The sequence below is a fragment of the Terrapene carolina genome, unplaced genomic scaffold, assembly GCF_002925995.2.
Source record: "Terrapene carolina triunguis isolate 2854851 unplaced genomic scaffold, T_m_triunguis-2.0 Scaffold95, whole genome shotgun sequence".
Lineage (NCBI taxonomy): Eukaryota > Metazoa > Chordata > Testudines > Emydidae > Terrapene > Terrapene triunguis.
In genome coordinates, this window is record NW_020664446.1 from 36,778,928 (window position 1) to 36,791,764 (window position 12,837).

Consider the following 12,837-nt stretch of genomic DNA (forward strand, 5'->3'; position numbering starts at 1 on the left):
AAACTAAATGTATATTCCCCCCAAAAAACAGCAAGAGGACAAAAAAAAGTATAAAAAATTTAAAAAGCCACCATGGCTAACCAGCAGAGGCAGCTAGAAGTAAAAAGGTGTCCTTTAAAAATTGAAAGTCAAATCCTACTGAGGAAAATAGAAAGAAGCATAAACTTTGGCAAGTCAAGTGAAAGAAGTATAATTAAGCAGGCCAAAAAATAATTTAAAGAGTCACTAGCAAAAAATACAAAAAAACTCTGTATCAGAAGACTGGAGGATAACTAATGTAACACCATTTTTTAAAAAAGAGCTGATCCTGGCAATTACAGGCCAGTAAGCCTAACTTCAGCACAAGACAAACTGGGTGACATGTAAAGAACAAAATTATCAGGCACACAGATGAACACAATAGGTTGGGGAAGAGTGAGCACAGCTTTTGTAAAGGGAAATCTGGCCTCACCAATCTATTAGAATTCTTTGAGGATGTCAGCAAGCATGTGAGCGAGGATGATCCAATTGCTATAGTGTACTCAGACTTTCAGAAAGCCTTTGACAAGATCCCACAGCAAAGGCTCTTAAGCAAAGTAAGCAGTCATGGGATAAGCAGGAAGGTCCTCTCATGGATCAGTAATGAAGGGAAGAAATAAATTGTTACCTTTCAAAATGGAACGTGGTAAATAGCAGGGTCTCCCAAAGAGCTGTACTGTTCAACTCATCTGTAAATGACCTAGAAAAGGGAGGCCGGGGGGTGGTCAACAGTGAGGTGGCAGTTTGCAGACAATTCTAAATTACTCAAGAGCATTAAGTCCAAAGCTGGCTACAAAGAGATATCACAAAATTGGATTACTGGGCAACAAAATGGCAGAAATGCGGTGTTCATAAGTGCAAAGTAATGCACATGGGAAACAAATAATCCCAAATATGTAGACAAATTGACAGACTTTCAATTAGCTGTTACCACTCAAGACAGAGATCTTGGCCTCATCGTGGGTAGTTCTCTAGCAACATCTGCTCATTGTGTAGCAGCAGACAACACAGCTAACTGACTTTTAGGACTTATTAGGAAAGGGATAGCTAATACAACAGAAACCATCACAATGCCACTATGTAAATCCATGGTACACTCACACTCTTAACACTGCATGCAGGTCTGGGCTGCACCATCGCAAAAAAGGTACATTAGAATTAGAAAAGGAGCATAGAAGGGAAACAAAAATGATTAGGGGTATTGAACAGCTTACATATGAGGAGAGATTAACAAGACTGGGACTGTTCAGTTTAGAAACGCAATGTCTTGGGGGTGAGGGAATATGACATAGGTCTATAAAATCTTGAGTGATGAAGAGAAAAAGTGTTATTTACCCCTTGACATAACACAAGAACTAAGGGTCTCTTGATGAAATTGATAGGCTGTAGGTTTAAAACAAACATAGGTAAGAACTTCACATATCACAAAGTCAACCAGTGGAACTCATTGCCATGGGATGTTGTGAAGGCCATCATTATAACTGGCTTAAAATAGAATTAGATAAGTTTATGGAGGACAGGTCCCACTGGATATTAGCCAAGATGGTCAGGGATGCAACCCCATGCTCTGGGTTTCCCTAAACCTCCAAGTGTCAGAAACTGGGACTGGGGATGGATCACTCAAAATTACCCTCTTCTGTTCCCTCTGCAGCATCTGGCACTGGCCACTGTCAGAGACAGGATACAGGGCTAGATGGCTGAAGGACATAAATCCACACCATGTAGAGGTCAAGCATAGGAGTTTATTACACACAGCGCTGGTGGAGTGTCACCTTGCTTATTAGGCTCAGAGACACTGTCAATCAATTGATTACAATAGAATATATAGATTTTCCATGGGCGCGGAAAGTGACGGGGTAGGCAGTTCCACACCCCGGGATAGGTTTTGCAGCAAGACAACATAGCACAGTAGCCAATGGTTAACAGGTTACATAATGTCTCCGCCCATGGTCTCAAGTTAGCAAGTTAACGTTTAATTAATACTTTGATAAAATGTTATTAGTATAAAATATATATGTTGAGTTCTGATTTGGGGTCCATAGGAATGGAGCAACTCCTTTGATTGTCCAACAGGTACATTCCTAGGGGTTAAAGCAAAGAAACAGTAAAAGTATATGGCAATAAAGATTATCTCCTTTATGTCTTAAGGCAAGGCATTGGTCCCTGGGAAGCGGAGGTGGAAGGATGCCATATCTTATACTGACATGTGCCAACTTTTCATAAACTCAAGGTTGGATCTGTGGGAAGAACGTCTCCCTACAGAAGAAACTAACACAATAGGAACAGGGATTCTTTGTTCAATCTGCAACTCTGAATAAGACACAATTATTTAGTTCTTAGCTCCTACACCTGCAATTCTACTGACCAAGCATATCTTAGCAAAGGCCATGTTATCTTGTTTATTCTGCTTTTCTCTTAGCTAATCACTATTTGCTAGGCCTCTGGTCTCTTGACCAAACTCTGGACTTTGGGTCTTAAAAAGAGATGGCACAATCTATATATACCAGGTTGTTATATAAAATGCACATGGATTTTAACCCTTCAATGGCCCATGGTCTGACCCAGTATGGCTCTTCTTATGTTCTCATTAATTTCCCTACCATTGGGGGGACCACAGGCATTGGACCACCTTGTTCCCTCCTATTGTCTGCCTGTGGCTATAATAGTCTAGTCTCCTGTGGGCTATAATTCTTTGGTTTAATTTCAGCTGTTGGGTTGTGTGTGGGGGGGTGGTGTTGGTTGGCTGTTATATGCAGGAGGTTGGAATAGATTATTTGGTGGTCCCTTACGGCTTTAAATTCTATGACTCTAACATGCACCAATTACCAAATCCTGCATGCACGGGCAACCATCTGTGCAACATTTACAGTGGCAATAAACTGGCAGCATGCTGAGCTCAGGTGATATCCTGGCATTTTAGGTCTAGCTAGCTATCTTTGTACATACAGGGATTAGTGCTTGAAACCCATAAATGAAGTTTTGTGCACTCTTTTTGAAAATTTGGTCTTAAAAGTTTCAAAGATAAGAAGAATTTGTCACCATCTGCCAACTACAAAATGTATTTATTTTGAAAGTTTTGAATTACCATTGGTATTTCTAAGTTATGGGGCAAGATGAAAGGCATAAAGGGACGAAACAACCTTAGAATCATAAAATATCAGGGTTGGAAGGGACCTCAGGAGGTCAATAAGTCCAACCCCCTGCTCAAAGCAGGACCAAGTCCCAACTAAATCATCCCAGCCAGGGCTTTGTCAAGCCTGACCTTAAAAACCTCTAATGAAGGAGATTCCTAGGTAACCCATTCCAGTGCTTCACCACCCTCCTAGTGAAAAAGTTTTTCCTAATATCCAACCTAAACCTCCCCCACTGCAACTTGAGACCATTACTCCTTGTTCTCTCATCTGGTACCACTGAGAACAGTCTAGATCCATCCTCTTTGGAACCCCCTTTCAGGTAGTTGAAAGCAGCTATCAAATCCCCCCCTCATTCTTCTCTTCCGCAGACTAAACAATCCCAGTTCCCTCAGCCTCTCCTCATAAGTCATGTGCTCCAGCCCCCTAATCATTTTTGTTGCCCTCCGCTAGACTCTTTCCAATTTTTCAACATCCTTCTTGTAGTGTGGGGCCCAAAACTGGACACAGTACTCCAGATGAGGCCTCACCAATGTCGAATAGAGGGGAATGATCACCGGCTGCCAACTAGACATGGAGCCATTGATCACTACCCCTTGAGCCCGAAGAGCTAGCCAGCTTTCTATCCACCTTATAGTCCATTCATCCAGCCCATATTTCTTTAACTTGCTGGCAAGAATACTGTGGGAGACCATATCAAAAGCTTTGCTAAAGTCAAGGAATAACACAACCACTGCTTTCCCCTCATCCACAGACCCAGTTATCTCCTCATAGAAGGCAATTAGGTTAGTCAGGCATGACTTGCCCTTGGTGAATCTATGCTGACTGTTCCTGATCACTTTCCTCTCCTCTAAGTGCTTCAGAACTTTACAACTGCTCAGGTCAGCTTATAAAGGAAGCCCATGTAGAGTCATCCTTATAATTTAGAACCATAAAAAGAGTCATTCAGGAGAAATATTTTCAATATTAAAAATATATTTTCTCACAAGTGCATGGCCTTACTGATAGGATGCCCATGGTGGTAAGGTAAACAGCCCCATTTAAACAAATTTCCTATTGTAACTTAAGACCAGTTTTGTCCTTTGCAGCTAGCTGCTGTGCAGTGCAGTACTTACTTGTCACGCCTACAGAAGACTTGCGGAGGGGTGGGGGGTCTACCCCATCCATAGAACATCCAACTAGTCATGGATAATCTTACTTAGCTATTATATAGTGGTTTTAATCTGCAGGTCTCAAAGTATTGTATAAAGGAGGGCAAGAATCAGTATCCTAATTTTACAGCTGCCGAAGCGAAGACACAGAGAAGCAAAGGGTCTTGTCTAACATCACACAGCAGGTCAGTGGCAGAGCTGGGAATCCAAGTGGTCTGATCGCTGGTACAGTTTGAGTTAACAGGACACTTGTGTTGCAGGGGGCGAAGGTTGCTGGTGGAAAGAAATGTTGCTTGTGAGGCTGGCTGTATTGGTAAGAGGAAACTCAGTGGGAAATTGGCTAACCCTAGAATAAGGTAGAGATTGGAAGTGCAAGATTAAGGGTGTGTAGAAAAGAAAGAGAGACAGACTGTGGTGGGGAAAACTGGACCAGGGATGAGAGACATAACTAGACGGGGAACAGATGCAGGGGAGGGGAGAAAGAAAAGAAATGGAGCCAAACAATTAAAAATATATATAACGAAAAAAGACAAAGAAAAAATGGAATGAATATTTAGATGTGAGTTGGAAGGAGTAAAAGCAAAAGCATAAGTAAAAAGGGAATGAAAGAAGAAATAAGAAGCCTGGAGAGAAAAAGAAGTGCAAGAACACACACACCTTTGATGTTAGCATTTTGTTTAATTTCTTTTTTGTTTACAATACATGGTAGTGTATTTCCCTTTTTCAGGCTAATCTTCCCTTGTAGAAAAGAGGAAGGAAAGGAGTAGGAAGCCTGATATAAACCACCTTTGGCAAGCAGGTGGAGGAATATTGAAGTCATTGAAGAATTAGAGTCACAGGCTAGGGGAAAGTTTTTCAAGCATGAGGGGCATTGCAGCACTTTCCCTCTAGTCCAAGCACTGATTTAATATTGATTTAACTCTCAGAAGCAGGAAATTACAAGACACCAGATTTGGCAGATTTTTATTAGAATCGCAGGTAGTCGGAAAACCAAGTTAGCACAATACCGAATCAGGCATATCTCACTGTGTTACGATACCATCTATTATATACTTCAGCTAGTTGAATGGGAAACTATTATTGAATTTTAAAAGATATTGCATATTGTTCAGAAAGTAAATTATGATTAAATCCCTTTTGCCTTGCAGTGATCACAAAAGCTATCTAGCTGTACATATTTAGCTTTTATGGGACTTGATTCCATGATTAAAATCATTGATGGTGGAGCATGCTCAGTACCTTGTAGGCCATAACACCTAAAAGGCTTGTGTGGTTCTTTTTCAGGCGAATCTTCCATTGCTTCAAAGGACTGCAGGATTATGAGCTTAATCTGTCTTTAAATGTCCTACCAGGTCCCTAGTTATTTTTTGTTGCTCTTCTCTGAAATTACTCCATTGTCAATATCGTTCTAGTAGTAAGGTGCCTATAAATAAATACTACATGGGCTCACCAGGATCAGTTAGAAAAGGGCAATTATCTCCATTTTCCTATGATGCTTCTCTGTATGTATGTCAAATCACACTGGCCTTTTTTTTTTTTTTGCTGCTGCTATCGCACATTCGCATTTGTCAGTTTTTTTGTTCACCATCATCGTTATTTTTTGAATACTGTGATTGGTGTCTTACAAAACCACCAGAGATGCAGCTCCTGCCTCAGAGAATGTACATGCTAAATTAATCATGACATGACAAATGAGGGTCATAGAGAAGGAAGGAAGGAAGGAAAGTGAGGGTGAAAGTAATAGTATAATGTGGTTTCTGACAAAGGAGCACACACATCTTTGGTGATTCACTTACCTCTCCATGATTACTTCCTTCCTGCCAGTTCTTCTGGACAAGATGTTACAAGGACGAATTTGAAAGTGGTGAGGAATGTGGATTGGGAAACGTGTTTGGGGCAGCTGTTCTCAGAGTCAAAGCAGTATGGAAGAATAGCTGTTTACCAACCATACAGCTGGTCTCTTTGGCACTATTGTTTTCCAGGTTATTTCCTTCTACTGAATATCTGGATTTTGGATTATTTCCCCCCATATCTACCAGAAAATATAATTGCATTTCTTGTTCACATTTCTATTTTTGTCTAGGTATTTTCGCAATGGGGGCTGATCTAAAACCCACTGAAGTCAAGGGGGAGTCTTTACATTGATTTCATTGGGCTTTGGTTCAGGCCCAATATGCCCCGTCCTCACATGTATTTGCAGCTCTTCCTAGTTTGGGGGTGGCCACATTACTAACAGCATCATCTGTATCATTGATATTATTAAATAAGACCAGACCTATGATTCACCTTTGATACCCCACCAACCAAATATGTTGCTGGATTATTACCCTTGTTAGCCATCCCTCACTCAGTTCACAATCTACTTGACAGTGCTCACACCAAACCCATTTTTAATGAATTTTGTGAGTAGCATTGGTTGAACACTATTAAATGATTTACTAAAATCCAGATATTTGATATCTTTTCCATTTCCTACATCCTCTAGGGCCACATTCAGAACTCCTCTTCACAGGATAAGGATCAAATATGGGAATTCTATTAAAAAAGTAAAACACAGGGGTTTTTTTGCTGTGATTTGTTCATTTATAAACCCATACCACTTATTGCTAGTGGTTCTGATATCCTCTATATGTTTACATTTTTATTTCATAATAAGATTTGCTACTTCCAAAGAGAGCAAGTAACTGGAAAATACTCAGTTTTCAAAAGCCCTCTCAAATACCAAACCAAACTTTAAACCAACAGTCATTTGTAATATCATTAAAAATGTTGCCAAGGCAAGTAGGTTTTATATTAATGCTGCCCATTGATAAACAATTGAACTATATACCTAATCCATTGTAATGATCTCATTGTGCTGAGCTGTGAAGCAGGTATTGACAGGCTTCTACTTTAGGAAGCATGCAATAGCATTGCTGCCTTTCAGCATTAGGGCCTGACCTTGCCCCTTGCAGAGTTAGGCCATTAGGTGATGTAGTAGTAGGTCTGGGCTAAACTTCTAGCTGTGTGACATACTAGTGTCTGGGGTGATGGACAGAAGGGAACCAGAATGTACATGGGGAGAGACAGCAGAGAGATAGAGTCAGTATGAAGTGAACTGTTGGACAGGCTCACAAGCGAAATGGTGTAGTGAAATAATATTTTGCACAGGATTAAAACATAACTTTTTACTAGTTATTTCAAAGGATAAATCCTTTTCTTCCATGACTCTTGCATTAGTCTATAGCTAAACTGCAAAAGCTATGTTCAATTAGCTGCTAAGTGCATAACTGCTAAAGTAAAAGGACTAAGAAAAAAATCCACTGCAGCTATTTTTCTGTTTGACAGTTTCTGCTGCATTTTACATTCCCAAGGACAACTTTTGTCTTTCAGAATATTTTGTCTTAAATAGGGACATCTGAATCTCAGGTTGAAAATGAGGCAATCTTTCTCGAGTACAACAGAAGTTTCAGAATGTATAGACTTCCCTTACTTGCTAAGAGTCTGTAAAGGCAGGTAGTAAGAGAAATCTCCTGGAAAAGAATGTGCACGTGTGATGGGGGGAAACACAAAACAGCAGCAGCTATGCATGTACTAGCACAGCTCAAATATGAGTTTATAAATATACAAAACTTTGTAATGAAGCTTTGCTACATCAATATGGAATAAAATTTTGTGCTGCTGCATTTTTTCTTACAGCATGGCACGTTTTAGAATTGAAGCTGATGTTGACTCAGCATACTGTTCAATAGTTTCCATATTTCTCTCTTAACTAAATGCAGTTTGATTCTATTCCCTACAAAAATAAATGTGTGGCATGACAAGATATGGTTTGTCAGTGACCATTTTTTCTGTTTCTAATTTAACATTGGAGAAAATATTTTTCTTAATAATGATAATGGCTCCCCTTCCAAGCATTAGTTAATGAATACAGAGGGTGATACCTCTCTGCTGCATGTGTAAGTTGTATAGATATTGTAATAAAACGATAGAGTACTTTTGAATTATGAAGAAAAAAAGTGGGCGCCAATATTTCATATAATAAATTTTAGAAGCAATACATTTACAACTTTTTGACCCAATACAAATTTCCTGTGTTCCCAAACCCTTTTCCCTTGATAGATTCTTTCATGCATTAGGTTCAGAAAGTTTCACTATTCATTTGCTTCAGTATGATTCATTTGTCTTTAACACAGCTTTATGTTCTGTAGTGTGGTGGGGAATCCTTACTGTACTATTTAGCCAAATGGCAACCTCTAGATCAGGGGTTGGCAACCTTTCAGAAGTCATGTGCCGAGTCTTCATTTATTCACTTTAATTTAAGGTTTTGCGTGCCAGTAATACATTTTAACGTTTTTTAGACGGTCTCTGTCTATATATTATATAACTACTGTTGTATGTAAAGTAAACAAGGTTTTCAAAATGTTTAAGAAACTTCATTTAAAATTAAATTAAAATGCTGATCACCTAGGCCGGCAGCGGGCTGAGTGGGGCTGGCAGCCGGGACCCCAGACCAGCAGCGGGCTGAGCAGTGTTGGGGGTCAGGACCCCAGACCAGCAGCAGGCTGAGCAGGGCTGGGGTCGTGGGGGGGGGGGGGGCGGGGGGCCGGGGGGGGGGGGGGGGGCAGGGCTCAGGGCAGGGGGCTGGGAGAACCCCCCCGATCCCAGCCCACCCCCCAGCCCTCTGCCCTGAGCCCTACACCCCCCTCACACCCCAGCTCCCTGCAGCCCTCCACGACCCCAGCCCTGACTGGCACCTCCCACGCATACCCAGCCCCCCCATGCCCCATGCCCTGACTCCTGCACCCCCCTCACACGGCCCCAGCCCTCTGCCCTGACGCCTGCACCCCCCTGAGGGCTGGGATCGCGGGGTGTGCTCCCAACCCCCTGCCCTGAGTGGCTCATGGCAGGGGCTAGAGGGACACGTCCTGATTCCATCCCCCTTTTCCCCAAGGCCTTGCTCCTGCCTCTTCTCCGCCTCCTTCCCGGTCTGAGCAGCGAGGGCGCTGGGGCGCCTCTTCTCCTCTCCCTCGCAAGGGCCATCGGCGGCAGGGAGGGAGAGGAGGCGGGGCACGATGCAGCACGCTGGGGGAAGAGGCGGGGAGGGGGAAGCTTGGCTGCCGGCGGAGCCTGCCCTACAGCAGCAGTCGGCAGGAGCAAGCTTTGTTCTGCCCCCTGCCCCCGCCAGAGAGAGTGGTAGGCGGGGGGCGGAGAAGAGCGGGCTGGGCCAGGCAGGATTTTTAATGGCACGCTGCTGCCTGCCGGGGTCCTGGCCATCAGCCCCGCTCATCCAACTGCCGGGGTTCAGCAGTGGGCTGAGCAGGGCAGCGGCAACTGCAGCATGCCATTAAAAATCGGCTCACGTGCCAATCCCTGCTCTAGTTGAATCTCCATCCCTACTTATTTACCTTGTATGCCTATTTCTATCATTCAGGCTTCTATGTCATCCCTATTTTAATGTAGGTGAATGTAGCCCTAGGATAACAATTGTTGATGTAGCATAAAAACTGAAGATAGACTGTATAAAGAAGAAAACAAAATTAATGCAAGAAAAGATGAAAGAATAACTAGAGAAGATTTAAATGAACTAATTTATAAAAGAAAATGACTGAACTAAGGGCAGGTAAATTGAAACAAGAGCATCCCTCCTCCGCAATTTTTATTATATTTAATCTTCTATTCCACTCTTCTAATATACCTACACTTCTGTAAGGCGTTTGACTTGTTATCACACAACATTTTGATTAAAAAAATAGAACGAGATAATATAAACATGGCACACATTAAATGGATTAAAAACAGACTGATTGGTCTCAATGTAATTGTAAATGGGCAAGCATCATTGAGCGGTTATGTTTTCAGTGAGGTCCCACAGGGATTGGTTCCTGGCCCTACACTATTTAACATTTTTATCAATGACATGGAAAAAAAGAATCCTCACTGATTACATTTGCAGATTACACAAAAATTGAGGGAGTGGAAAATAATGAAGAGTGATTCAGAGAAATCTGGATTGCTTGATGAACTTGGTGCAGGAAAACAATTTGCATTTTAATATAGCTAAATGTAAATGTATATATCTAAGAACAAAGAACACAGGCCACACTCACAGGATGGGGACTCTATCCTGGGAAGCAGTGACTCTGAAAATAATTTGGGGGTCATGGTCAATAATTAGCAGAACATGAGCTCCCAGGGTGACACTGTGGCCAAAAGAGCTAATGCTGACATAAGAATGTAATAATGGCCATACTGGGTCAGACCAACGGGCCATCTAGCCCAGTATCCTGTTTTCCAACAGTGGCCAAAGCCAGATGCTTCAGAAGGAATGAACAAAACAGGGTAATTACTGAGTGATCCATCCCCTGTTGTGCAGTCCCAGCATCTGGCAGTCAGAGGCTTAGGACACCCAGAGCATACGTTTGCATCCCTGACCATCTTGGCTAATAGCCATTGATGGAACTATCCTCCATACGCTAATCTAATTAGTTTTTAACCCAGTTATGCTTTTGGCCTTCACAACATCCCCTGGCAGTGAGTTCCACAGGGTGACTATATGTTGTGTGAAGTACTTCCTTCTGTTTGTTATAAACCTGATGCCTGTTAATTTCATTGGGTGACCCCTGTTTCTTGTAATATGTGAAGGAGTAAATAATGCTTCCTTATTCACTTTCTCCACACCATTCTCAAGTAGGAGGAGAGAGGTTATTTCAACTCCATATTTGGCATTGGTGCGACTGCTGCTGGAATACTATGTCTAGTTCTGGTGTTCACAATTCAACCAGAATGTTGATCAATTCGAGAGGGTTCAGAGAAGAGCCATGAGAAAAATTAAAGGCTTAGAAAACATGCCTTATAGTGATAGATGCAAAAATCCCAATCTATTGAACTTAACGAAGAGAAGGTTAAAGGGTAACTTGATTATAGTCAGTAAATATCTACATGGGAAATAAATATTTAATAGTTGGTTCTTCAACCTAGTAGAGAAAGATATAACAAGCCAATGCTTGGAAGCTGAAGCTAGACAAATTCAGACTGGAAATAAGGTATAGATTAGTAACAGTCAGAGTAACTCACCATTGGAACAATTTACCAAGGGTCATGCTGGATTCTCTATCACTGACAATTTTAAAATCAAGATTGGATGTTTGTCTAAAAGAATTGCTCTAGGAATTATTTTGGGAAAATTCTAGGCCTGTGTTATATAGGAGGGCAGACCAGATGATCACATGTCCCTTCTGGCTTTGGAATCTATTAATCTTCCATATAATAATGTTAATCTGTTATATAACCAATATATTTAGAGATACAGTAGACCTGATTTTAGTCTCACTTCCGCTTTATAGCTTCATAATTCTATTGGGCTAGATCCTCAAGTAGTGTAAGTTGGCAGAGCTCCATGGACTTCAATAGTGCTGTGCCAATGTACATCAAGTGAGGATCTGGTCCATTGACATCAATGGCTTTATTTCTGGTTTATTATAGTGTGAGATGCAAATCAAACCCTCAGTCATAAAAATGCAATTTTCAAATCTAAACAGTCTAACCACACATACTGTACAGTGAAATAAGCTAGGCAAGTATAGAATGTTTTGAGAAGTCAACAAAATTTTCTGTGCATTTAGTAATTCACTGTTTATTAAACAATAAATCAAGATCCAACAAAAAAGATAATTTTTTACTGAGTATTGTTTAGTGAACTGAGAGCCTGTCAAAAGTGTTGTTGGGAAGAACAACTAATTGATACAAATGTGAGTGCAAAGTCTCTCTTAACTTTAAAGCATGTCATTCAAAGTATACAATTTATGTGCACGATACAAATTTCATACATTTTCCTCAGTGACATTAAAAAGCGTAGTTTATTATAAACTGAAGTAAAAATTAAAATTAAAAAAGGTCACAGTTTTGTCATTGGTATGTGAAGGTTATTCCAAGGGCCCATCCAGAGCTCCTCTTCATCTGAGTGTGTGAGATCGCTGTGTGATTCCAAGGGCTCTCTGACATCCTCATTATCAACAACAGACTCTTGCTCTTCTGTGCTTTTCATTTTGTTGCCCCCAGACTTTGTTGCTATGTTGTCAGCCCCTCTAGCAGTTGAGGCAAATGAGACACTAGACGGTCTTGTGTTCAGTTTGTCACTAGAAGATGGCCCCTTTGACAATGTGTTCAATGGGACATTCTCCTCATGCGTCACTGCTAACTTGTCCAATTTCTTGAAGTGTTTCCCCAGTCTAACAGGGGATGTGACTTTTAAATTATTGGATAGACAAATGCGACGGGTTCTCACAACTGACCCATTCTGCGCAATATAGATGTTGCCATTTACATTGTTTTGAATATTGGGGTTATTAAGACGATTCCTCTGGCATTCTGGAGCACTGTCTTCTCCAGTTGAGCTGGTCTCATATTCTGGATCAACTACTAACTTGATCCTTTTCTTTCTGGCCCACTGTTTGACAACAAGAGAGAGTTTATTAAATCACAGCATAATTTATTACATTTTTCAGCTTTTATATTCTACCTAGTGTTTCAGACAAATACCTAACATATTTTATTAA

The 12,837-nt window shown here is 41.1% G+C and overlaps 1 protein-coding gene across 1 annotated transcript in view; it reads right to left on the minus strand.

Moving 5' to 3' along the window:
• Positions 1-11,969: 11,969 nt before the first annotated feature.
• The window catches only part of PCDH15 (protocadherin related 15), an 812,634-nt gene continuing 811,766 nt past the window's right edge, over positions 11,970-12,837 (minus strand). The window contains exon 40 of the mRNA XM_026651074.1: positions 11,970-12,728. Within this exon, the coding sequence (XP_026506859.1) occupies positions 12,177-12,728 (552 nt within the window). The 3' untranslated portion in view covers positions 11,970-12,176. The remainder of the gene's footprint in view (positions 12,729-12,837) is intronic.